Source organism: Sarcophilus harrisii, chromosome 3 (genome assembly GCF_902635505.1).
Source record: "Sarcophilus harrisii chromosome 3, mSarHar1.11, whole genome shotgun sequence".
NCBI classification, from domain to species: Eukaryota; Metazoa; Chordata; class Mammalia; order Dasyuromorphia; family Dasyuridae; genus Sarcophilus; species Sarcophilus harrisii.
Window position 1 is genome coordinate 36,958,800 of NC_045428.1, and position 26,890 is coordinate 36,985,689.

General features: G+C 39.2%; 1 protein-coding gene across 2 annotated transcripts in view; it reads left to right on the forward strand.

Annotated features, from left to right (window-relative positions):
* The first annotated feature begins 17,094 nt into the window (after positions 1-17,094).
* Positions 17,095-26,890, forward strand: part of MFN1 (mitofusin 1) — a 46,064-nt gene continuing 36,268 nt past the window's right edge. Inside the window, exons 1-2 of one of the 2 annotated variants that reach the window (XM_031957703.1) lie at positions 17,095-17,405; positions 23,903-24,023. In XM_031957703.1, the coding sequence (XP_031813563.1) occupies positions 23,909-24,023 (115 nt within the window). In that variant the 5' untranslated portion in view covers positions 17,095-17,405; positions 23,903-23,908. Of the gene's footprint in view, positions 17,406-17,938; positions 18,022-23,902; positions 24,024-26,890 lie in introns of those variants that run through there. The other variant, XM_031957702.1, reaches the window with a different exon arrangement.

A 26,890-nucleotide genomic window follows, 5' to 3' on the forward strand; every position in this document is an offset into this window, starting at 1 on the left:
ATAGCATTTATTAGAATTAGAAAATATGTTTATTAAGCACCTATTATAAATTAGACCCTCTGTGAAAAACTAAGGATACAAAGAAAGGTAAGAGACTGCCCTTGAGATCACAATTTAATTGGGAAGATAACATGCAAAAAATATGTACAAGATAAATAGGAAATAGTCAATAGAGGAAAGGCAATTGAATTAAGAGAGATTGGGAAAGGAATTACATAGTTACTAAACAGTGATGGTATTTCAACTCGGCTCTGCCACTGCTAGGCATATATCCAAACAGAGAAAAAGGTCCTATGTGTACAACAATATTTATAGAAGTTCTTTTTGTGGTGGCAATTCCCCTCCCAAAAAAAACCCCCAATCTAGAAACTGAGGAATTGCCTATTGGTTAGAAAATGACTGAACAAATTATATATGAATGTGGTAGAATATGATTGTGCTCTAAAAAAAGAGGATGTGATTTTGAAGAGATATGGAAACACGTGTAAATTGATTCTGAGTGTAGTGAACAGAACTAGAAGAACAGTTAGGCAAAAATAACACCACCATAAACTTTGAAAAATATCAGAACTCTGATCAATGGTATGACCGTCCACATTTCCAGAGGTCTAATGATAAAGCATACTCTCTACCCTCAGACCATAAAAAGTGATGGATTCAGAGTCCAGAGGGAAGTTTTGTTTTTGTTTTTAGAATATGACCAATGAAGGTAATTTATTTTGTTTGAGCATGCATAAAATTGATATAGAGAATTTGTTTTTTTTCTTTTCTTTTCCAATGGAGTGGGCTGTGGAAAGAAAGAAAATAGATTTCTAGCAATTAGAAATATATAACTAGCTTTAAAAATGTGCTTTGGACATCTCAAATTCATTATGTGCAAAAACAAAACAAAAATAAATTACATTTCTCCCCAAACCTGTTCATATTTCTAAATTCCCTATTCATATTAAGGCCACCACCATCTTTCCAGTCGTTCACACTTGCAACCTTTGGTGTCAGCCCCAACTCTTCAGCTTTACACACCCCACGTGTCATGTATTGCCAAATTTTGTTTCTTCTTTCATAATATCTTTCATATATGTCTTATTTTCCATATTCACACCATCACTACATCTTTTTAGTGCCTCATTACTTCATTTTGGACTATTCGAATTTCCCTGGGGTTGGTCTTCCTAACTCCAGTGTATCCCCTAGATTTCTTAAAACTCAGGTTTCACCATATCCCATATTATCTTCTACTTCCCACATACACTATCAACTCCAGTGGCTCCCTACTATATCTAGGATTGAATGTAAAATCCTCAATATTCCATTTAATGCCCTTTTAAGATACCTTATTTCCCTTCATGTTCTTCTATGAACCAGCAACACTAGTTATCTTACTTTTCCAAGTATACGCCTTTTCACTGGAAATGCTCTCTCTCTTCATCTTTACCTTCCTTCACATTTCAGCTCAAACATCATCTTTCAAAGGAGGCAGTTCTGAGGTCTTCCTTACTGCTAGTGCCTTCCTCTGACTACCTTCCATTTAGTCTGTATATTCCTCATATTCCCTCATTTACCTGTTATCTGTGCCAATAGAATGGAAATACTTTGATAAGAAACTTTGTTTTTGCCTTTGTGTCCCCAGAAATTAGTACAATGCCTGACATATAATAAGCACTTAATAAATGTTTGATGGCCAATCTTAACATCCAAGTACAATGGATAATATATCACTTTATGTCATAGAAGAAGCCAATTCCCCAAAATGGGAACTTACTGTTTCTCTATTTCTTTTAAAGGAAAAATCAACTGTGAAAAATGTATTTTATAACAAATAAGGTTGGTTACTGTGAGAAACAGAATGAAATAAAAGAAGGGATGTTCAATTGGAAGATTTTAATTCTAGTGCCACCACTCTTTGGTTTTGTGACCATGAGCTACTCCCTTGACCTCTATTAGTCTACTTCTTCCATCTGTGAGCTATGGAGACATAATTTCTGGGTAATTAATCATTTTGTTAATTATGATAAATTAATTAATAAAAGGATAGTTATTTGTCCATCTTTCATAAATCAAAGGTGACACATAACAGGCCTCTCAATGCTTGCTTGGAAGAGTAGGTGTTCTGGACAGGCTTCAGTCATCTCTGGTAAACAATGAGAGACTAAATATTATAATGAGAGGTGCACTGATTCAATTGAGAGACTGGAGGACTTAATTCTGATCATTCACTCTTTTTTTTTTTTTTTTTTTAATTTAATAGCCTTTTATTTACAGGTTATATGCATGGGTAACTTTACAGCATTAACAATTGCCAAACCTCTTGTTCCAATTTTTCACCTCTTACCCCCCCCCACCCCCTCCCCTAGATGGCAGGATGACCAGTAGATGTTAAATACATTAAAATATAAATTAGATACACAATAAGTATACATGACCAAAACGTTATTTTGCTGTACAAAAAGAATCAGACTTTGAAATATTGTACAATTAGCTTGTGAAGGAAATCAAAAATGCAGGTGGGCATAGATATAGGGATTGGGAATTCAATGTAATGGTTTTTAGTCATCTCCTAGAGTTCTTTCCCTGGGCGTAGCTGGTTCAGTTCATTACTGCTCCATTGGAAATGATTTGGTTGATCTCGTTGCTGAGGATGGCCAGGTCCATCAGAACTGGTCATCATATAATATTGTTGTTGAAGTATATAATGATCTCCTGGTCCTGCTCATTTCACTCAGCATCAGTTCGTGTAAGTCTCTCCAGGCCTTTCTGAAATCATCCTGTTGGTCATTTCTTACAGAACAATAATATTCCATAATATTCATATACCACAATTTATTCAGCCATTCTCCAACTGATGGACATCCATTCAGTTTCCAGTTTCTAGCCACTACAAAAAGGGCTACCACAAACATTTGTGCACATACAGGTCTCTTTCCCTTTATAATCTCTTTGGGATATAAGCCCAAAAGTAACACTGCTGGATCAAAGGGTATGCACAGTTTTGATCATTCACTCTTGGACAAAGAGATGGATCTCTTCTCAGACTATCCCAGTCTAGAATCCACTTCTACTCAGACCTATCTAACTAAATCACAATGGACCAGAATTTACTAATTCACTTGGACTAGAATATCTTTACTTTTTGATCAGACCTAAGTTCTCTGTTGAATACGTTTTGTCCAAGATTTTATCTTATCATCAGGCCTGTATTTCAAAGGCTGACTGAATAACCAATGGGTAGATTTCTCAATGAAGCTGGATAGGTCTTCCTGACTATAGGCTCTTTGACTTAAGCAAAAGAAAAGTAGAATATAGATAAAATAATAGGACAAAGAGAAGGAAAAGGAAGTTAGCTAGCCTGGCTGTCAAGATGTTAAAAGAAGTGAGGAGAATGAAAGCTCCAACATCGAAGACTAGCACAAACAGTTTGCCATAGCAGTGCTCTAGAACCTGGCTACCTAATTTGTGGGTGACCCCATATGGAAGTCATGAAATTATGATTTATCATCAGTAAATGTCAGATTTGTATACCTATTTTATATACCTCTATACCTGGGGTCATTCAAAAATTTCTCCAGCAAAAAAAAGGTTTATAAGTGAAAAAAAAATTTCAAGCCCTGTTCTAGCGGGTATACAGTAAGAACCACCAACTCTGAGTATGTCACTGGTCAAGAAAGTAGGACATGCAGGGAGAATATTGCAATGGCTATATAGAATAAATTAATGAAAAGCATTTATTAAGTGTGTGCAGGCCTAGGGGGTTCAAAGACAAAAATGAGACAGTTTTGTTCTTCTAGGACTTTACATTTTAATTGGAGACATAAAGTATAGAGGGGAGTAGTGGTCAGGGAAGGTAGTTATAGTAAAGAAAGAGTGTGGTAGGTAATGGAACAATAGTGTAGTTAATTGACAAACCCTTTCCAGGCACTATATAATACTGATTGGCTGTCATAGCAAGAGAAGAAAAGGAAAATGGTGGAAAACTGATTGGAAATGAGGAGCAATGGTCCCAGGAAGGGCAGAGTCCAGTGGCTTATGGTCTATGGCAGTTTGATTTACATAATGTGAAACGCTTGACCCTCTGCCAAGGAAGGCCAATCAACCAGTTCAAAGTACTAGCTGGCCTCCTTCCTAGAATAAAAGATAAATGGAGAGAAGAGTCAATAAACTTTCAAAATTTGGGATTAAGAAAAGGAAATATTCCCATAAAAATAAGATAGGAGGATGGCAATATGATCTGATTAAAAGATCAGAAATGATCAGAAGAGGCAGAGGGAAATTTTGGATTGTGACAGAAGGTTGAAGGGTAAAAGGATATAACAGAAAACTTCCCATCCTTGTCAAAGCAGATTACCGCTCACTTTCTGGTTATTTGTATAGGTATAAATTATACTCTTCAAAAGGAATCAATTGTCAAAAATTATAAAATCAGAGCAGCTAGGTGGCATAGTGGATAGAGCACCAGCCCTGAAATCAGCAGCACTTACATTCAAATCTGGACTCAGACACTTCACACTTCCTAGCTGTGTGACCCGGGGCAAGTCACTTGATCCCAAATGCCTCAGCAAAAAAATTCAAAAAAAAAAAATTACAAAATCTTGGGTAAGAAGCTGAAGACTTAAAAGCAGGAGATAGCATTTTCAGCATTGCTACCAACAACAGGTAAAACATTCAGATGAGTCAAGCTAATTTGGGGAATAAATGCCTGATTTACCAGATAACCAGTAAAAGGATTGTTGTCATCGTGACACATAAAACCAAGATGTGGTGGAGAATCTCTTGGGGAATTATGAGAGTAGATAACCACTACCCACTTTAGGTGATTCATATGGGCATAACTGATACTACCAGAAGCAATGCAAAGTCTTGGGCAAGAAAGTCAGTCAGTAAACATACTAAATCCTGTGTCAAATGCTAGGGCTCTAAAGGCAAAAAGTTCCATTCCTCAAGGAACTTGCCTCCCAGTGAGGGAGATAACATGTGAGTAACTATGTACACATTATTTATGCATGCAGAAAGAATGGCAGTTAGTCTAAAAGGGCGAGGAACTAGAGATCTGGGAAAGGTCTCTTGGGTAGGAATTGGAATGTTTTGAAGGTAGCTGGGATAATTAAAAAAAAGTTTGTTTGTTTTTTAAAGTAAAGACTTTGGGGACACCAGAATTTTTTACATTTCTGCTGTCCATCAAAGACAAGGGATTCAGAAGAGAGCCAGAAGTGAGATATGAACAATTAATTAAGATAATGTTTCAGAATGGGATTAGTGGGCCACACCTAAGGAATGCTGGATTCCTTCCCAAGGATTGAGCACATCTAACAAGGATTGTTGAGATTATATTATATATTATAATAAATATTATATATATCCAACTAAAGTTGGATCTGACTAACCCCATTTTTCAGTTTTAATCATAGGATCTTGGGCCTAGAACTGGAAGTAGTGAAGGATACTGATCCAGGTGGGGCAGTACTTGCTGTCCAAGGGTTTAAATTCCAGTAAGGGAGGAAACCTATACACAAATAAAATAACACAATTAAACCCACCAAACCTTATCTCTTGTCCTTGTCAATTCCCTTTGTATGTTGTCTTCCTAATCAAATATAATCTCCCTGAGGTCAGGACAACATTTCTAGATGTGTGGCCAAGTGACTTAAATATATTTGCCTCAGTGTGCTCATCTGTAAATGAGCTGAAGGAAATGGCAAACCATTGTAGTATTTTCTGCTAGAAAAACCCCAAATAGGGTCATGAAGAGCATGACACAAAGGGTAAACCACTACAACAACAAGGGCTTGGAGGAGACAAAGGGGAGGGAGAGGATTTCAGGCATGGGAGACAGTTTGTGTGAGTTGAAAGTCAGAGGATAATATGTCTTATTTAGAGAACTCAAGCAGACCTCAAGTGGAAGACAGACTTTGTATTGAAGGAATAATATGCATGTAACTCCACTGGTAACTACAGCCAAATTATGAATAGTTTAAAATGCTAGAGTTTAAATTTTAACTTGGAGGAAATAGGGAACCACTCAAGTGAATTAGAAAGATAAACTTGAAATTCTAATGCAAGGAGGCAACCTTTCCCCTTAAAAACTGTTGAGACTTAATGGAATTGTTAAGATCACGGGGACTATCCCCATATAGGGACACCAAAATCTTTTAATTACAAAGTGTAATCTTCCCATAGCAGATGACCAGAATTACAGGGTAAGGGTGAGACCCCAAAACCGTATTAGGATTATCAGCTGATATCACAAGTTGTCCCAAAAGAATTTATAGGCATAGATCTCCAAATCAAAGGGCAAAGATTTTATTACACTGCTAAAAGCAGACTCAACTCCTCAAAAAGATTTTTAGCAATTACCAAGGGGAAAGACAAGTTCCCTATTGGAACTCATAATTAGCCAGGAAGAAGATGCCATTAAGGGGAAGATTGCCCATTTAAGGGGAAGTATGCCATTGTCTGGTGGGCTAAATTCATAGAGAAGTTCTACAGTATGGGCAAGGTCTTTTATAGGGGAACTACAACCTGGAGATTTGACCTGATAACTTGGCTTTCTGATTGAATAAATAAAGGTGGGGTTTCTAGAGACCCCACCAAAGTAGACCAAGAACACAGACCAGAAGAGTAGCAAACATATCCCCTTGGAAGAAGTGAAAGCTAATAAACTCTGATAACCTGCTCTGAAAATAGCTGTACAAACCCTGCAATTTAGGAGGTGCTCTCTTCACCCTGGGAGCAGAACTCAAATTTAATATAAACTTTTAAATCAATAGAGTGGGAAATATGAGCAAATGGTAAAGATTTTGACCCCAGAAAGTTACGAGGTTCAGATGGATATATATGTGAATTCTACCAAACATTTTTATTATTTTTTATCATAGCTTTTTATTGACAAAACATATGCATGGGTAATTTTTCAACATTGACCCTTGCAAAAACTGCTGTTTCAACTTTCCCCCTCCTTTCCTCCACTCCCTCCCCTAGATGGTAGGTAGTCCGGTAGTCCCATACATGTTAAATATGTTAAAATATATGTTAAATACAATATATGCATACATATTTATACAGTTGTCTTGCTACACGCGAAAAATCGGATTTAGAAACAAGGTAAAAATAACCTGGGAAGAAAAACAAAAATGCAAACAAAAAACAGAAAGAGTGTAAATGCTATGTTGTGGTCCACACTCATTTCCCAGTTTTCTTTCGTTGGGTGTAGCTACTTATGTTCATTACTGATCAATTGGAACTGATTTGGATCCTCTCATTGTTGAAGAGGGCCACATCTATCAGAAATGGTCCTCATACAGTATCGTTGTTGAAGTGTATAATGATCTCCTGGTTCTGCTCATTTCACTTAGCATCAGTTCATGTAAGTCTCCCCAGGCCTCCCTGTATTCATTCTGCTAATCAATTCTTATAGAACAATAATATTCCCTAACATTCATATACCACAATTTACTCAGCCATTCTCCAATTGGTGGGCATCCATTCAATTTCCATTTTCTAGCCACTACAAACAGAGCTGAACAAACATTTTTGCACATATGGGTCCCTTTCCCTTCTTTAAGATCTCTTTGGGATATAAGCCCAGTAGTAACACTGCCGGATCAAAGAGTATACAGTTTGACAACTTTTTGAGTATAGTTCCAAATTGCTCTCCAGAATGGTTGGACCTGTTCACAACTCTACCAATAATGCATCAGTGTCCCAGTTTCCCCACATCCCCTCCAACATTTGTCATTATCTTTTCCTGTCATCTCAGCCAATCTGAGAGGTGTGTAGTGTCTACCAAATATTTAAAGGACAATTCCAATATTATGCATGCTATTTGAAAAATAGGGAAAGGAGTCCTACCAAATTCCTTTTATGACAGAGATATGTTGCTGATACCTAAACCAGAAAAAATAGAGAAAGAAAATTATAGACCAATCTCCCTAATGAATATTGATGCAAAAATTTTAAATAAAATATTAGCAAAAAGAGGACAGAAAGTCATCTCCAAGATAACCTAAGTAGGATTTATACCAGGAATGCAGGACCGTGCCAATATTAGGAAAACTATTAGCATAATTGACTGTATGAATAACCAAACTAACAAAAATATGATTATCTCAACAGATGCAGAAAAAAGCATTTGATAAAATCTAACACCCATTCCTATTAAAAACTCTATAGAGTATAGGAATAAATGGAGTTTTCCTTAAAATAATCAGTAGAATCAGTAGCATCTATTTAAAATCATCAGCAAGCATCATATGTTAAGGTGGACAAACTATAACCCTTCTTAATAAGATCAAAAGTAAGACAAGGTTATCTCCTATCACCATTTCTATTCAATATTGTATTAGAAATGTTTTGGCAAAAGAGAAGAAAAAAAGATTAAAGAAATTAGAATAGGTAATGAGGAAACCAAATTATCACTCTTGGTAGATGATACGATGAAATACTTAGAGAACCCTAGAAAATCAACTAAGATCAACTAAAAAACTAAAAAAAAAAGAGTAACAATTCACAACTTTAGCAAAATTGCAGGATACAAAATAAATCCACATAAATCAACATTTTTATATATTACTAACCAAGTCCAACAGCAAGAGACACAAAGAGAAATTCCATTTAAAATAATTGTCAATAATATGAAATATTTGGGAGTTTATCTGCCAAGGAAAAGTCATGAAGTATATGAACACAACGACAAAACACTTTCTACACAAATAAAGTAAAATCTAATTAATTGGAAAAATATCAAGTGCTCATGGGTAGGCTGAGCTAATATAATAAAAATGACAATATTATCTAAATTAATCTACTTATTCAGTGCCATATCAAACTCCCAATAAATTATTTTTACAAATCTAGAAAAAATATAACAAAGTTCATCTGGAAGAACAAAAGGTCAAGAATTTCAAGGGAATTAATGAAAAAAAATGCTAATGAAAGTGGCCTAGCTGTGCCAGACCTAAAACTATAATATAAAGTAGCAGTCTTCAAAACCATTTTGTATGGGCTAAGAAACAGAGTAGTCAATCAGTGGAATAGATTAGGTTCACAGGACAAAATGGACAAAATGGCTATAGTAATCTAGTACTTAAGAAATATAAAGACCCCAGCTTTTGGGATAAGAACTCACTATTTGACAAAAACTTCTGGGAAAACTGCACCCACACCTAACATCCTATACCAAGATAAGGTCGAAATGGGTTCATGATTTAGACATAAATTGTGATATTATTAGCAAATTAGAAGAAATTATAAGAATTGGGGTAGCTTACCTCTCAGATCTGTGAAGAAGGAAGGAAACCAAAGAAAAACTGGAGATCATTATTGAGCACAAAATAGATAATTTTGATTATATTAAGTTAAAAAGTTTTTGTACAAACAAAACTAATGCAGGCAAGATTATAAGGGAAGCAATAAACTGGGAAAAACATTTCTACATTTAAGAGTTCTAATAAAGGCCTCATTTCTAAAATATATAGAGAATTCGCTCAAATTTATAATGATTCACGCCATTCTCCAATTGATAAATGGTCAAAGGATATGAACAGACAATTTTCAGATGAAGAAATTGAAACCATTTCTAGTCACATGAAAAGGTGCTCTTAATATAATATAAATGAGATAAATGCAAATTAAGACAACTCTGAGATACTATTATAGTCTTCTTAGATTGGCTAGATTGGAGTTGTGAACAAATCTTGTAATGCCAAAGGTCACTTTTAATGGGGTGACCAGTTCCTCCATTTGTCCTATTTCTTAATTCTGCCTTAAGGTTATGACTGGCCCCTCTTAATGGTTGAGATAAAGGTGTTATAGACATTCCTTAATGTCATTAGAATATCAGTAACCTCCATCTATGAGGCTATCCCCAACTAGGACTCTGCATTATGTCATTGTTCTTATTATTCCATAAAAGACTTGCTGCCCCGATACTTGGGGCTAGACTCTTTGAGATGATAGTCTCTCTAGCCCTGGGATCCATTGGTCCCAGTATTTCTCTCCATTTAATAAATTATTGAATTGGGCTCTAATCTCTGTCTTGGTCAGTTTCTTCAGCATTACATTTGGAGCTCCCCAGCGAGATAATTAGAAAATGAGCAGGATTAGAGATGAGACTTTCCGGTCTTGGCCTGGAGAGGTTGGACCCTCCTGGATTTCTTTCCAGAGCCTTTGGGAAAGGGAGCAGTTTCTAGCTACAATAGCCTGATGGTAGACAACCCCATTTTGGCCACAGGAGAATAAGTTTATCTGGGTACCTTTTGGGGTACCATGTGATTATGTCTTAAGACTTGTTTTGTTTGTTTGGTTTGGTTGATGAATAACCGGATTCAGCGGGTTGCACGGTTGTACGGTTGTCACTTTTGGGGTGCCCTTGGGGTACTGGTTGGTTTGGTTGATTAGTGAATAACCGGACACCGGGTCACTTGGGATGCCCTTTTGGGGGGTGCCATTTTCTTGGTTGATGAGTGGCCTACTGGACGCGGGAGGTCACTACTGGAGTGTGATGGAATTTTGGACAAGGTAAAAGACTTTTTCTTTCCTTATCTTGTGGTGGACACTGCAGCTCTTGGGAGCTCTGGCACAATTCTTTAGGAATTGCTGCGGCTCTATCTCTAAAAAGAGATACGAGGGAGGCTGCAAAGGTTGGGAAAACTAAGTTTTTACTTGTCTGCAATCTAGACACTCCGCCTGAAAACTTTTCCTGGAGCAGATGCTTTGCTTGAGGAAACTTTCTGTCCAACTCTTTTCCAGAGACAAAGGCCCATCCTTTGCATTTCTAAGAGAGGTCCTCCCACTTCTTCCATCAAGTGGGAAGTATATACATTTGAAAATGGGACTCAGTTTCCCTGTTTGGGTCATTCTGTGTTAGAGTAATGCCGGCCCCTCCCGCTTTTGAATGGTCAGGGGGCTATCTACAAAGACTGGGGGTTTTAAAAACGCCATTTGGTTTGGCTTTAATGTTAGTGTCCTACTGAATGTTGTAATTGTGCAGTCTAAGTGTGACCAGTGTTCTGTATGTCTTGTATGTTGTTATTGGACAGTCTAGTTGTGCTCTGCGTTCTATGTGATTTTTGTGAAATTGTTTGTAATTTGTTTGTCTGTTTCGGTAACTTAAGAGCTCTGTTAAATTTAAGAACAATGATCAAATTTGGGAATTGGTTATTTCAATACTGAACTCCAGCTGGTGGAAACATTTGATTAGGAATTTAAAGATGATTCTAAATTTGGGAAATGAATTGGTTTTCCTTAAGTATAAGATCTTAAAGGAACAATAGCTTGTTAAAGAAGTTCTGTTAACTTGCCTGAAAGAGGTCATGTGCCTCTAATTTTACCTTAAGTATGTAACAAGGACTTTTCTGAAAGCTTCATCCCTGGCCAAGCTGGGCTTAGGAGAAGTCCATTGGGAATAATGGCCACATGGGGCCAGAAGGAGAGAAAGAAACTATGTTGTTTTATTATTTGAAATGAGATAGAAATGGACTATATGCTTTAAATCCAGCTCTGCTGGACATGTAGGTTTTAAACTCACCCCCACTGCTGCTACTTCAGCTATAGGAGCCATTTAGTTAGCCTGGAGTGATTTCGCTCCCCACCCTTGTGGAATTGGGGGAAGGGTAGTCACATGGAATTCTATTCTCCCCCCTTCCTCTAAAGTGTTCCAGACATTTTAAAAGCAGCAAACTGATAAGGTTATGGTAAATATCTGTTTAGGATTTGTTACTAGAGGTAAAATATCTTGGGTTTGTAGTTAATATGCACTGCATTTTTTCCCTCCTGTAACTGATTTCTATAACGGTCAATAAGAAATTGTTAATTCAATTATGTCACACCTTGTTGTTTCCAATCTGGTTATGTGTAATCACTATATCCTAAATACTTGAGCAAATAAGTATTTAGTATGGTCATCTATTGGTTACTAGATATTGTGTCTGGATATTCAAGTTTTTTGAAGAAGCCACATCTTGTACCAGTCCTTGTGAACCAGTCTTTCTGTCTCAGACTGTTCTAACTTTTCTTTGTTAGATTTGTTTTTATTTCTAGATTTGGTCAAATTGCAGATATATTGACTTGCTTCTGGGACCTAGATCAAACCTTTGTTTGTCAGCTCGCCACACTACAGACCCATCCCCGTCATGGACTGAACATCATCCCTAGCATCGTCGCTGTCCAGCTTGAAGAAGTAAATGACAGCCATTGCTTGCACCCACTTTTCCTGATGTAATTCGGACTGATGGGGGGGGAGTGGGAAAGTGGTAGACTTGTTAGAATTTTCACTGTATTACTGTGCTGTGTTTAAGACTTGGAATGGAAATTGTTAAACTTGTGTAACTATTGCTGTTATGTTTGAGGGACTTTTAGTCTGTTGTGTATATGCATATGTGTATGATTTATATGTGGGATAGTCATTTGATAATTCCTTTCCAAAAGAAAAAAAGGGAGGAGAAGAAACAGGAAATTGGGAAAGCTGGTATCTTGCTAGTTCAGATTTAATTGGAAGTTGGGAAAACTCTAGTTCAGATTTAATTGGAAGTCCTTTACTCCTTGCTTAAATTTACTAGACTACGATTTGCTGGTTGTGCTTTAACTTGGAAATCCCTTATTCTGTTGGAATTGCCTTGGCAGACTCAGTTTTGGGGGATTATTTTTTAGAAACAACCAGAAATTGGATACCTATCTTAGAACTGGCAGTCTCTCTGAGCTGTTTCTCCACTCCTGTTACCCCAGGTCCTTAATTAGTATTTCAGTGTACTTAAAAGGACCTTGTTGATATCGAGGCCTCTAAAAAGTTTGGGGTTGCCTGCCTTGGTCTAACTGCATAATCTGCTCAGAAATCTGTATTCTAGTGGCAGCCCTGTTTGTTCCTCTGGGTGGGACAGGTGGGGTTACTCCAAGCCTCACCCTTCTCTCCTGGAGCCGGTCTTCTGAATGGGCAACACAACTGCCTTGAGCCTACTGCTCTCCATAAGCAGAGGCCGAATCATGCACAAATGACCACAGCTGTCCATATGCTCCCCAACTGCAGAGGATCTGACAATTGATTGTCAGAAATAATTGAAATAAGGAACTTTGTGTATTGCTGATTTATTCTGGGGTTATCAGGGAGAGACTTGACCTTGCCATAAGTCCTTGCATTGGTCTAGCTTTATTTTGATTTTTATTTACTTCACATAGGGTTGTTCAAATTATAGTGCTAAGGCCTTCTAGAGGAAGGTAATTCAAAGATTTGAATAGCTCCAAGAGAAAAAGGAGGGAATGTAATGCCAAAGGTCACTTTTAATGGGGTCACCAGTTCCTCCAATTGTCCTATTTCTCAATTCTGCCTTAAAGTTATGACTGGCCCCTCTTAATGGTTGAGATAAAGGTGTTATAGACATTCCTTAATGTCATTAGAATATCAGTAACCTCCATCTATGAGGCTATCCCCACCTAGGTCTCTGCATTGTCATTGTTCTTGTTATTCCATAAAAGGCTTGCTGTCCCAATACTCAGGGCTAGACTCTTTGAGATGATAGTCTCCTCTAGCCCTGGGATCCATTGGTCCCAGTATTTCTCTCCATTTAATAAATTATTGAATTGTTCTCTAATCTCTGTCTTGCTCAGTTTCTTTTGGCATACAATCTAACCATACTGAAGAGCAACTTGGAATTATGCTCAAAGGGTTATCAAACTGTGCAACCTTTTGATCCAGCAATGTTTCTACTAGGTTTATATCCCAAAGAGATCTTAAAGAAGGGAAAGCGACCCACACGTGCAGATATGTTTGTGGCGGCCCTTTTGTAGTGGCAAGGAACTGGAAACTGAGTGGATGCCCATCAGTTAGAGAATGGCTGAATAAGTTATAATATATGAATGTTTTGGAATGTTATTGTTATATAAGAAAAGATCAGCAGGATGATTTCAGAGAGGCTTGGAAAGACTTATATAGATTGATGCATGAAATGAGCCCTTCATGGTATATATACTGTTTGAAGGGGTCTTTCTTTTCCCCTCCCCCATTACTTCATGATGTCTTTCTCCCATTATAGCTAATTTTTTTTTTTTTTAAATAGCCTTTTATTTACAGGATATATGCATGGGTAACTTTACAGCATTAACAATTGCCAAACCTCTTGTTCCAATTTTTCACCTCTTACCCCCCCACCCCCTCCCCTAGATGGCAGGATGACCAGTAGATGTTAAATATATTAAAATATAAATTAGATACACAATAAGTATACATGACCAAAACGTTATTTTGCTGTACAAAAAGAATCAGACTCTGAAATATTGTACAATTAGCTAATTCTTTTAGAGTGCTAAATCCCTTTTAGGGTTACCCCACCAGCAAATAACCTCTAAAAGGGGTTAGTCTGCTATACTCCTATGGATTTAGCCTGCCAATCAATGGTATACTCCTACCTCATGGCAGATTCCCTTTAATGATGGCTTCTGTCTGGTTAATTTCAAGTTCCACTAGAGAATTTGTATTTCCCTTTGTTAAGTGTTAAAATCTGTTTCCTCAATAATTCCTTCATGTTAATTCACATAATAAACAGCATTTGTTGTAAGCTGTGATATATTTCATCATAGTTGCTCCATGTCATGAACTGAATCTCTATTATGCTATTTTTATAAAATCTTTTTACAATCAATTTTCTCCTGTAAGTTGGACGAGGTGAAATCTTTCAAAATAGTTGTGAAAATAGAATAAGGCTTCATCTACTTCAGAGTTTGAGTAGGCCTGAAGGTCTTTGAGCATTGGCTCAGGGCATATTTAAGTCCCCTTCCTGCTTTATTCCCATGACATCATTTTCTCCCTATTTCTATCAAATATGTGCAACTATGTACTTATTGGTCAAGTTCAATTTCTTGGGTAGTTCCCTCATTTAAAATGTAAGACCCTCGGCCAATGATGGTCAGTGGTGGGAGGGGTATTTGCAGTTAGGGAGTATTTAAAGTGTAAAACCTGTCCCAAAAGGTGCCTCCTCCCTTCGATTGCATGCTTGTGGGAATGGATGCTCGATTCTGGAAAGAATGTACAATAAACTTTTGCTTTGCTCCTAGAGATCTCTCCAGCTTTTTCTTAAATGGTGATCCTTCACCATTCTGAGCCACACAATATATTACATCTATTTATTACTCCTGGTGCCTATTTTATCCCATCAACATCATTCTATACAAGGACCTGAATTTGCTTGGCCTGAAGATGACTTAAGAAGGACAAAATAATCAGTTTTTACATCACTAAAGGGTTTTTAGGTGGAAGACTTGTTCTGCTTGGCCCCAGAGGATAGAAGTAGGAGCCATGAGTGGAAGCTGCTAAGAAACAAATTTTGGTTTTGTGTCAGGTTAAACTGACACAAGATTAAAATTCTCCCAAAGTAGACAAGTTTATTTTAGGAACCAGAGGGTTTCTTCATCATGTGAACTCTTCAAGGAAAAGGTAGAAGACCATTTATTGGGTACTTCTTGAGGGGAGTCTCCTTCAGTGTCCTTTGAAGACCTAAGTATCCGATCTCCTTTTCAACCCTGGAGATTCTCAGATTGTTAAAATAAAAATTATTTCCATTCTGATGATAGGTCTCGATATCCATGAAGTTTGATAAAGCAAGACTATCCTTTAACTAATAAGGGTGGATTGCAGACTCCCAAACAGGCTTTGCTAATTCCTGCCTTGATAATTTTAAAAAAATATTATTTCTTTCTTCCATCTCAACCCCCTGGTTGAAATTCACAATTCAAATTCTACATTTTATAACTCAAATCTTTACTTCCTTCATAGTCTTTTTCATTGTTGTGAGAAAAGGATGAGTATTTGGGGTTTTCACAGTTAAGAAAATTAAATCGGAGAATTGAAACTTAAATTAGAGAGCTGAAACATGGACATCAAGGAATAAGCAAGGGTGGAGTTTATCTTCTCCGAAAAGAATATAAACTCCTTGGGGGCAGGGATTGACTTTTGTAATTAGGAGTGGTGGCCAGAGATTTGAAAAGAATCTTTTGTTCTCTGTCCCTAACCCACCGCTTTTTACTTCACCCTTCAAGGAGATAATCTCCTTGGGGACTGACTGTCACGTGGAATAAAATTTTGAACATCCAGTTAATGGGGAATCAGGGGAGGGACTTGTGAGTCCGGATAGGAATGCTGCCTTTGGAGTTTCAAAGATGTGTCTACACACCTAGGCACCCATTCTTTCGAGACTGTAAAATAAATCTTTCCTGAATTCATCCATCATGTAGTTGCTAAGATATTTTGCTTCTTATAATAGTAATATTTAAAATCTGAGGATTTCTAAAAGTACTTGTCCCAGAATCTAGGATTTACTTTTTTTTTTTTTCCCCAATTAGATTGTAAACTCCTTGGGGCAAGAATATCTACATTTTTAATCCCACTTCCTTCGTGGCTTAAAGATGGGATATTAATGCGATTACAATTACAATTCTCTTTACAATGAACTTTGGAATGGCCATTTCTTCGTTTGAATAAAAAGAATTATTATGTAATGAATGTTTTTAGCACGCTGGAGACTGAACATGAAAGTCTCTCTCAGGCGCTAGATGGTGGAAAGGAAAAGTTTAAAATGCTTTGAATTCTTTAAGGGAAAAGGGAACGATTCACCTTTTTCTTCCCAGTTTGCATGCTATGTCAATTTAAAATTTGCATTTCTTAAGCATTTAAGAGATTTTTCAAAGATTAAGGAAGGAAAAGAAAAGAGCTTTAAAATGTAAACTCAAGACTGTCAAAAGTTCAAGTTCTTTCGGAAAAAGAAAAAAAAACTTGCTACACTCATTTCCTGTTTTCCTCTACTCTTTCAGTCACCAGAACTGACTTGGTTCTGAGCCATTCCTAAGGTACTTAAAAATTAAGAAATTGTATTGTTTTGGGTGGAACGAACTTTTTCAGCTTCAGAAGGTCCTTTTTAAAAGACTGGCTTTTTCTAAGTGAGAAACTAACCGTACGTACGAACCAAGCGAATCGGGCAGTTCTCTCATTAACTAGTAAATGGAATTTTCCTCCTAACATTCTAGGATGAAATCCTACGTGCAAAATTTATTTCTGGAAAGGGGAGTGGCGTGTGACACCTTAATCCCGCCTTCACCAGTCATCTTAACATCCGTCTGGGAAGGATAGAAAACTGCCAGTCCGCGTGTCGGTACCGTAGTTATGGACCAGCCGGTTGAGTGCTGGGCCCATGGTCCAGGCGACCTCCCCGCAAGGCTCCGCTTCCATGCCCCTCCCCCACTGGGACTCTAGAGGCGCTGGGACGGCCCGGAGCATCTTTTAATCCGGAGGCCCGCTTTCCCTTCCTCCCTCCCCCGGCGGAGGCTTCGGAGGGGCTGGGATTGTTCCCCAAAGCGCGGATTTAGGGACCCCCGAGGTCCGGCCCCTTCCTGTTGCAGAGAAGGAAACGGCGAGGTTCCGCGAGCAGCTCAAGGTTAGCCGCCTCCCGCCAGGGGGGGCTCAAGGTCAAGCCCCCGTCCAGGGCCTGGTTTAACTGGAAGGGCGGTCGCGAGCAGGGGGCTCACGGGGAGACTCGGGGAAACCCAAACTGTACAAGAATCAGAAGAGCGGGTGCTTCTGTTGAGTTCCTCAACTCTGGAAGGTTACAAGGCTAGCTCGGAGCCGGGTTGGATAAAGACGTTGCGTTGGCGTGGGTCGGGGAGCTCTTTGAGTGACCCCCGAGTATTCCCGTGGCTCAGTCCTTGTGCTCGCTCAGTCACTAGCCGAGAGCGAGCGTGACGCCAGAGACGCCCATGGCCAGAGCGGCGACTCTGCCCGTCTTCCGCCCGTAACAAACATGGCACCCAAAAAGCCGCGCACTTCCGCCGCTCGGGCCACCTATAGCCCAGACCGGGGCGGTGGGGCCCGGAAGCGGCCCTGCCCCTTCCGGCCTTCGCCACGCCCTTCCCCGATCGCGGTCTCCTCCCCCGCCCCGCCCCCTGCTCCGGCCTCGACTTCTCCCGGCGCGGGACGATGAGGCTCGTCGGGGCCCCCGGAGCAGCTCCGCGGCGGGTATCGGCTTACGACTAGGACCGGGAGCGTCGTCGCAGGTCAGGCCCCACCCCCGTCCCCGACTCCCCCTCCCGACCGCCGGCGCTCGGCGACGAGGCCCCTGGGCGGGTGGCCGCCCGCTGCGATCCTTGAGGGGGGGGTGGGGTGGGGGGGGCGGAGTAGGGGAAGAGGTGGCTTCCCGAGCGCCGCCTTAGGAGGCTGGCCCCTGAAGGGGGTGGGGGGCCCGGGCCGGCGGTTAGGCCTGGGCCGGCTTCCCGGGCCCGGCCGGGGTTTGTTCCCCCCCCCCCGACGAAGCCGTGCCGGGGGGGCAGGGCGAGGCCTTGTGAAGGCACACAGCAGGCGCTCCATTAATGCTCCTTCCCAGCTGCTCCCTCAGGATGGGGGGCGGAGCTTCAGAAAATGCCGACTCGGGTGGGGTTTCCTTCCTAAGACAACCGAGTGGCTGCCGATTATGGCAAAGGCGGGGCCTCCAACTGGTCCCGGGTCCGAGGCTAGATGTGACCTCGTGTTCGCTAAAGTAAGAGCAGCCCAGTTCTGCTGGGCGCCTCTTGCCTGGAGGCGCTGGTAAGGCTTTCTCGTAAATAGCTCCACATGTTGTCTCCCGCCCTGGGAGATCCTGGGCAGCCCGTGCTGCTGTTGCCCTCCTTTTCCAGGGAAAGACTGGAGTCGGGAGGCGGAAATCTAATTCAGGTCTTTCTGACTTCGTTTTTCCGCTTAGATGCTTGTTGGTCGATTTAAATACTTGCTCTCAAGCTTAACCACCTGAGTGCCTACTTCTCCTCCATAAAGGGCTGTAGACCAACCAGTCCATCTCGTAGATGCCAGCTCTAATGGGCGATGCTCTCCCGACTCTCCTCGTGCACATAGCCCTCTACAGCCCGGATATCTGGGCTCGGCTCTTGAGTTACCCTCTCTGGGAAGCCTTTCCCTGATCCCCTGGGGCGAGCGATACTCTGTCTTTAAATAAATGTGGATACACTCATCTCTCTACGTATTTTCCTCTTTCTCCATTTCTTCACTGCTTTTCTCTTCGAATTCCTTGCTTTTCCAGGGGCTTAATTAAAATGCTTGTTAATTGAGATTTCTCTTGTACCAAGCCTTTAATCACAGGGAATGTGAAGGACTCTCCTGTTCTAACTTTATCCGTCTCTGTGGTTGCTGCTTTTATACCCGTGCTCAGCTGCCCAAAATTAGACTGAGTGGTAGTGATTTGCCTTTGCTGATTTTTTTAATGGGAAGAAGCCAAGAGAGTCTTTTTCCATTCCCTGAAGCAGTTAATGGCCTGGCTCTAAACCTCAGTCCATTTTTTGGCCCCGACTGCCCTTGGTGGTTTGTAGCAAAAACGAATGCCATTTGCCTTCTTGTGTTGCTTCTAGGGCTTAGGAGTCATTTTCTACACTTTCCAGGGAGGCCCTGCCCCTTTTCAGAAACTTGGTGATTTAAGTTATTGTCTACTAACTTGTTTTTCCCGTATCCAGTGACCTGGATGAGTTAGTCTGGGGTAGTGACAACATAATTAAAATGGATTATCGCTATTAAAGGGCTAGAGTAGAAAGCTTAATGTAAGAATTAGAGCCAGCTGGACAAAAATAACTCCCCAGGTTTCTCCAAAACTTCTCATTTAAAAGCAAATTGTACTCTTTTAACAAAGACTTTGACAACTTCTCTTCCCCTCCCCCCATTAGTTTTACTAGGAGAGAAATCAATAGCATTAGAAGGTGATTATTCAATTCTGTTAACCAAAAAGTAGAGGACTTTTTGTCTGTTGTAATTTCAGTTAAATTCTTGTAAATTTTGAAATTTTGAAATTGGGAAATTTCCTGATATCCTGAAAAAAGTTAGAAAAATGTTCTCTTGAAATCTCTGTAATTCAAGAAAAGAATAGAATTGTAGAGCCAGAAAGAGACTTAACTGTTGTCTAATCTAGTTGGCACCTACCTAAAGTTACTACTTGTTAAACCTGTAAACCAGACTCCTTTTTCCTTATCTGCTGGACACTTTCCTTTCCTTTTCTTTTCTTTTCCTATACAAAGTTTCTTAAGAATCCCCTGAGTTGGAAATTTTTGTTGTTTTACTAGTTTACAGTATAGTTTGATCCCGTCAGAGCCAAAGATGGTAAGAAGGAGAAATGGAGGTGACTTTTCCAGCATGGCAAGCTTGAGCAAAGCCAGGTTGGGATACCGGCTCCACTTCCTCCTACACACTATACCATGGTATTTTCATTGAAATGAAACTGTGGGCATTTTTTGTTCCAGTTCTCCTCTAGGACCTGATTTTGTAGGGTACAAAGAACATTGACTTTATAGTCAGAAAACCTGGGTTCAAATTACTTCTGTATGATCATGGACAAGTCATTTAACTTGCTTGTACCCAGTTTTCTCATTTTTAAAAGGAGAGGGATTGAACTAGCAGGTCTTCAAAGTTTTAACTAACCCCAAATAAGAGACCTGCCTAGTCACACGGTGGCATGAGTTCTGTGTTCTCAGAGAGGATTGGAAGCTTCTATACTTCTATTGTCCAAGGTTACAGATGGATTGCAGGTGGAGTCAAGTTGGCTAAGGCTTGTCCCTGGAAGGCCTTTATAATCTAGTCTGCTCACCCACTCACCCTGATGAAATTCCAGACCTATGGAAGGCCAGAAGCTGCAGACACTAGAGCATCAGAAGTATACAAGGGCTCTTGGTGACCAGCTCCAGATGGAGTCTGTGGATATGTTCCTTCATATTTGTTAAGACCTTAGTTAAAAAGGCCAAGGCCTTCCATTGCATCTAGGGCCATCTCCAGTCATCCCGATCGCTGTCTTGCCATTGGACCCAGATGGCTGGAGGCTGGTAACATTGCACAACCCTCCCTCACTTAAATCTAATTCACTTCCATGTCATTCCTCCCAGATGTCATGGTCCTCTTCAGAATGAAGGACAAACAAGAGAGTGTACCTGAAATGAAAGCTTGAATATTGTAGACAAATCTGTTCTTTTACAATTTGCTTTTTTACTAAAATTTCCTATTATTGGAAACTCGGTAAATACGGGCAAACAAAGTATTTATTAATCATTTACCATGTGCAAAAAATTGTATTAAGCCCTTGGGATACAAATATAAGCAAAAGACAGCCCCTTACAATGTAATGGGGAAAGGGGGATGAAAAGGAATGGCAGAAAGGCACGGAGACAGGGCCATGATCACTAAAGCTAGAGTTGGAAACCCAGCCAAGGAGGGTCTGAAAAACAACTGGCCGGGGGCCCTTTACACAGATGAAGCCAGAGAAGCAGCTTGCCAATGGGAGAAGGAGGCTGACTTGGGGGAGGGATGTCCCAGGGTTAAAAGGCTTCTTGGTCATGGTGGCAAAGACCATAGTTAGAAGCCTGGAAAAGAAGAGAAATCAAACACCAAGTCCCTCCTGACTTTTAAGGCTTTTTCTAACCTGACCCCATCTAGCCTGCAGCTCCCATCTTGTACCATTTGTACCCATCTTTACCCGTGCTCAGATGCTCTCCAATCTTTTGGATTTCTTCTTATTGAAGACTATCTTCCATTTCCTTAACTACCTTCAGTCTGGCTTTTGACCCCATCCATTCAGTAAACATTCATTAAGCAACTGCTATGTGCCAATACTATGTTAAGTGTTAGAGATATAAAGAAAGTTAACAGTCCCTGCTCAAGGAACTTACAGTCTAAAGGGGGGACAACATCCAAATAGCTGTGTGCAAACATGTTGAATTCAGGATGTATTGGAAATAATCAAGAGAAGGCACTAGCATCAATAGCAACAATGCAGAGTATCTGCTGGTAAGAAGATTGGAAAAGCTCTAAAGATTGCGAAGCACTTTGAATGTCAAAGAGAATTTTATATTTGGTCCTGAAGATGATTAGGAGTCAGTTTGAGTTTATTGAGTTGGGAGGGAGGGGGGAATAATGTGCTCAGATTTGCATTTTAGGCCCCTCTGACAGCTGAATGCAGAATGGATTGCAGTGGGGAAAGATTTGTGGTTATTGAAGGCTTGATTTGGCTTGGCTTGATGAGCTCTTGTACCAGGCTGGTGGTTGTCAGAAGAGGGAAGGGGAGATATGTGAGAGATGTTATCAAGGTAAAATTGACAGCCCTTGTTAACAAATTGGATATGGGGAGGAGAGAGAAAGGATGATACATTAGTTTGAGCTTGCGGAACTTGGACATTTAGGAGGAAGGATGAGTTCAGTTTTGGACATATTTAAGGTGTCTCTGAGATATCTATAAAGTTCAATATGTCTAATAGGCAGTTGGAAATGAGACTAGGTCAGGAACGAGTTTGGGGTTGGACAGATAGACTTGAGAATCAGTATAGAGATGATAAATGAATCTATGGCAGTTGGTAAGATGGGCACAGGAAACAGCATAAAGGGAGAAGGCCCAGGACAGAAAAGCTCTCCATTCCTTCTCAGTGGCTTTCCTCCATTCCTCTTGTTTTCTCCCTCCTATTGCTGTCCCTGAGCTATCCTACCTTTTTCAGATCAAAGCTAAACTCTTCCCTAAGAAGCTTTTCTGATTTCCCTGTAATGTTAGTCCTGCCCTCTGAGAGTACACCCAGTTTTATATTTTACATATATATATATATATATATATATATATATATAGCTTGTTTGCATAGTTAGGTGTTTGCTGTGAGCAACTTGAGAACAGGAATTATTTGTCTGCATCCCTAACTGCTTGTTAATATAGGGTTTGATTGGCTAATGACCATGCTTTGGAATCAAAACTCAAATTACTTTTTATAAAAGAAACCTTTCCTGCCTCAACCTGCCTCCCTTGGTGCCTTCTTAAGATTACCCCTCTAAAGAAATCTTGGTGGTTTAGGATAGGACCCCACTCTTAAATCATTCTGGTTCTCATTGATTGACCAGCAATAGGTCTCAAGCCCCACTCGATCCTTGTTTGATCCCTTTTTGGCTCAGGGTTAAAGTAAATAGCAATTATTTCTGTTTCGGTTAGAAACTTGAGGGCCAAAAATTTAAAGAAATAAACTAAAAGAATGACAATTGGGGCTGTTAGGTGGCGCAGTGGATAAGAGCACCAGTCTTGAAGTCAGGAGTACCCGAGTTCAAATCTGGTCTCAAATACTTAACACTTCCTAGCTGTGTGACCCTGGGCAAGTCACTTAACCCCCAACTGTCCCAGCAATAAAGAAAGAAAGAAAGAAACTTTGAGGGTCTCAAGATGATGTATATATTTTGGATTTTTTTTTTCCCTTTGGGTATGAAGTGATCGGGCTTAAGCAAATAAGTCTTGCATATCTGAGACTGAGTTTGAACTTCCCTAGACTCCAAGATCAGTGTTCTATCCACAGTGCCATCTAGCTGTCCATGATGTATATATTTTGACTAGGTAAAAGAGACCATTCTCTCCTATTTTTTCTTATCTAGCCTTGCTCAATTGATTGGGTGTTGCCTCAGTCAAACTGATATCTGTTAAAATGACCTTACTTTAAAAAGACGAGGTACCCCATTGCATCCGGGGCCTTCTCAGTCCTCGTGACCTGTATCTTACTACTGGACCTGGATGGCTCTGGAGGGGAGTGAGGCTGACCTTGCCCAGCTCTCTCTTACTTAAATCCAGTTCACTAGCATGCCATGGCATCACCTATCTAAATCACAGTCTTCTTCAAGAACTAAAGACCAATGACAATCACCACCTTTTTATCTGTTTAATATGCATCTATAGAGGTTTCCTTCATTAGAGTGAAATCGCCTTGTGGTCAGGGACCAGTTTGTTTTTGACTTTGTATCCATCCATATGGCTAACTGTATGGCTGATACATAATAGGTACTTTATTTCCACACTAGTTAAAATAAAGGATTTTGTATGAAATAGCTTCATTAAGCATACTGAAATCTTTGTGCTTGCATTTCCCTTAGCCAAGTTGATGTTTGTCATTTTCACAGTTAAAAATGGCAGAAACAACCACTTCTCCACTGAAGCATTTTGTGTTGGCTAAAAAGACGATTACTGCTATCTTTGACCAGCTACTGGAGTACGTGACTGAAGGCACAAATTTTGTTGAAGGTTAGTGGTTATAAAGTTGATCATGTAGCAGTGCTTCAGAAGCTTTTATATGAAGACCCTCATATATATGAATTAAGTTTCCAAACTTGCAGAAATTTTGTTTACATTTTAATGTAAATGTTATTACATTTTAAATCTACCTAATTAATATAAATCTAAATACAAAACATACTTTTGTTTTCCAAGTTTGTGTCATTCATTTTAAGGTATATTTGCGGGAGTGAATGTGTTTTGCTAAAGAAGTTAGAGGATTTTATTTTTGAAGCAGAAAAAACTTGGACTTATAGAGACACGTCATTGAACCATTCTGGGCTTCCTTATCTGTGAAATGGAGGATGATGTGGCCTTTAAAGGTCCCCTCTAACTTTTAATTTAGATCTTACAAAGGTTGTGACTCGCATGATCCAGATTGGCAGATGGTGAAATTTAGGCTCTGAGAAGCCAAAGAACTTTTCTAAGGTTATACAAATATTGTTGAACTCAGGATTCAAAAACAAGTTTCTGAATCCCCAAGAAAGATATTTTGGATGAGAGCAGAAGGAACCATTCAAAAGTCCCCATTTCTTCAAGGTTTGGTTATGAAATTGACTTGAAAGTGAAATGTACAGCAAGTTCACCATAGTTGGTCTTCTGGCTCAGCTCAGAATTAACAATACTTTCTGATTTCATATGCTTATAGATCTAGAATAATTTGCATATCATTCTAAATACTAAAGTGAAAAGAAATCAGAAGTAACACTTTTCTTCAGTGAATTACATTGTATTTTTTGCTTAATGGTTTAAAACGCAAAATGAACTTGGTTTCTATTTGCATAAATATTTCCAGCTCACTAGTTACTTTTTAAATGAAATTTGAAGGGGACGAGGGTAGTAATAGTTTTTTGTTTGTTTAATTGTTGTATTAGAAATTAAGGAAGTCAAGGTTGCAAAACAAAATGGCAAAAAACATGACATGGCACCCAGTTGTGCATCTTTGATTCCTAAAAAATGAAGAATCTTACCAAGACAGTTATTTCTTTTAACAGTGCTGGGATTCCTCAAAAACATCAAGTAGATTTTTTTTTTGGATAGCTAATTGCATCTTATCCAGTGCATGGGACAGGACCTTTTAGCCTATTAATGGTATCAGGAATCCCTACAGTGATTAAGGACTTCTAGTGGTGTTGGCTTTAGAAATCAATTATTTACGGTTTGGAAAAAACCTTGACTTCTAGCACCTAATTTTTTCTTGTTAAAGAGATAAGTCTGAAGATGAGAAAATATAGCAGAAAAATAAGAGATTACAAAGCTAATGGTAAAAAGAAATATGAAAATAAGTGGAAAGAATCATCTACAATAAACTCAGCTGGTTTTTTTTTTTTTTTATTAGCCTTTTATTTACAGGTTATATGCATGGATAACTTTACAGCGTTAACAATTGCCAAACCTCTTGTTCCAATTTTTCACCTCTTACCCCCCACCTCCTCCCCTAGATGGCAGGATGACCAGTAGATGTTAAATACATTAAAATATAAATTCAGCTGGTTTTTTACTTTGGAATTCATTACTTATATAACTTAGTAGAACATGGTAAGATCTCCCATATCTGGAATCAGATAAATGCCCAATTGCCCAGTATACATCATGGGAAAAGTAAAAACCTATCTTGTCTTGTCAACCCACTTGGATTAAAAGGCTAATAATAATGCTGATATTAATTTATTAGATAGCAAATTGTCTTTGACTTAAGGCAAAGATTTACAAACCAGACTTTTTAAAAATAGTATTTTATTTTTTCAAATACATGTAAAAATAGTTTTCAACATTCATTTTTGTAAAAATTTGTGTTCTAAATTTTTCGTCCTCTTTTATCTTCCCCTTTTCCAAGACAGCAAGCAATCTAATGCAGATTAAATATGTGTAGTCCTTTTAAACATTTCCATATTATGTTGTTTCAAGAAAAATCAGACTAAAAGGAGGAGGGAGGGAAAGCAGGGGAAAGGGGAAAAAAAAAGTGAAAATACTATGCTTCGATCCATATTCAATTTTTTTTTTTTATAGCTTTTTATTTACAAGATAAATGTATGGGTATTTTTTCAGCATTGACAATTGCAAAACCTTTTGTTCCAACTTTTCCCCTCCTTCCCCCCACTCCTTCCCCCAGATGGCAGGTTGACCAATACATGTTAAATATATTGAAGTATAAGTAAAATACAATGTATGTATACATGTCCAAACAGTTATTTTGCTGTACAAAAGGAATCAGACTTTGAAATGGTGTACAATTAGCCTGTGAAGGAAATAAAAAATGGCAGGCAGGCTAAAATAGAGGGATTGGGAATTCTATGTAGTGGTTCATAGTCATCTCCCAGAGTTCTTTTGCTTGGCGTAGCTGGTTCATTTCATTACGGCTCTATTGGAACTGATTTGGTTCATCTCATTGTTGAAGAGGGCCATGTCCATCAGAATTGATCATCACATAATATGATCCACATTCAGTCTTCACAGTTCTGTCTCTGGATGTGGATGCGAAGCCTGTTGGAATTGCCTTGAAATCACCTCATCATTGAGAAGAGCCATGTTCATCACAGTTGATCATTACATAATCATGAACAAACTAAACTTTTTTTTTAAAAAAATTTTATTATAGTAACTTTTTATTGATAGAATCCATGCCAGGGTAATTTTTTTACAACATTATCCCTTGCACTCACTTCTGTTCCGATTTTTCCCTCCCACCCTCCACCCCCTCCCCTAGTTGGCAAGCAGTCCTATTTATGTTGAATATGTCCTAGTATATCCTAGATACAATGTATGTGTGCAGATCTAAACAGTTCTCTTGTTGCACAGGGAGAATTGGATTCAGAAGGTAGAAATAACCCGGGAAG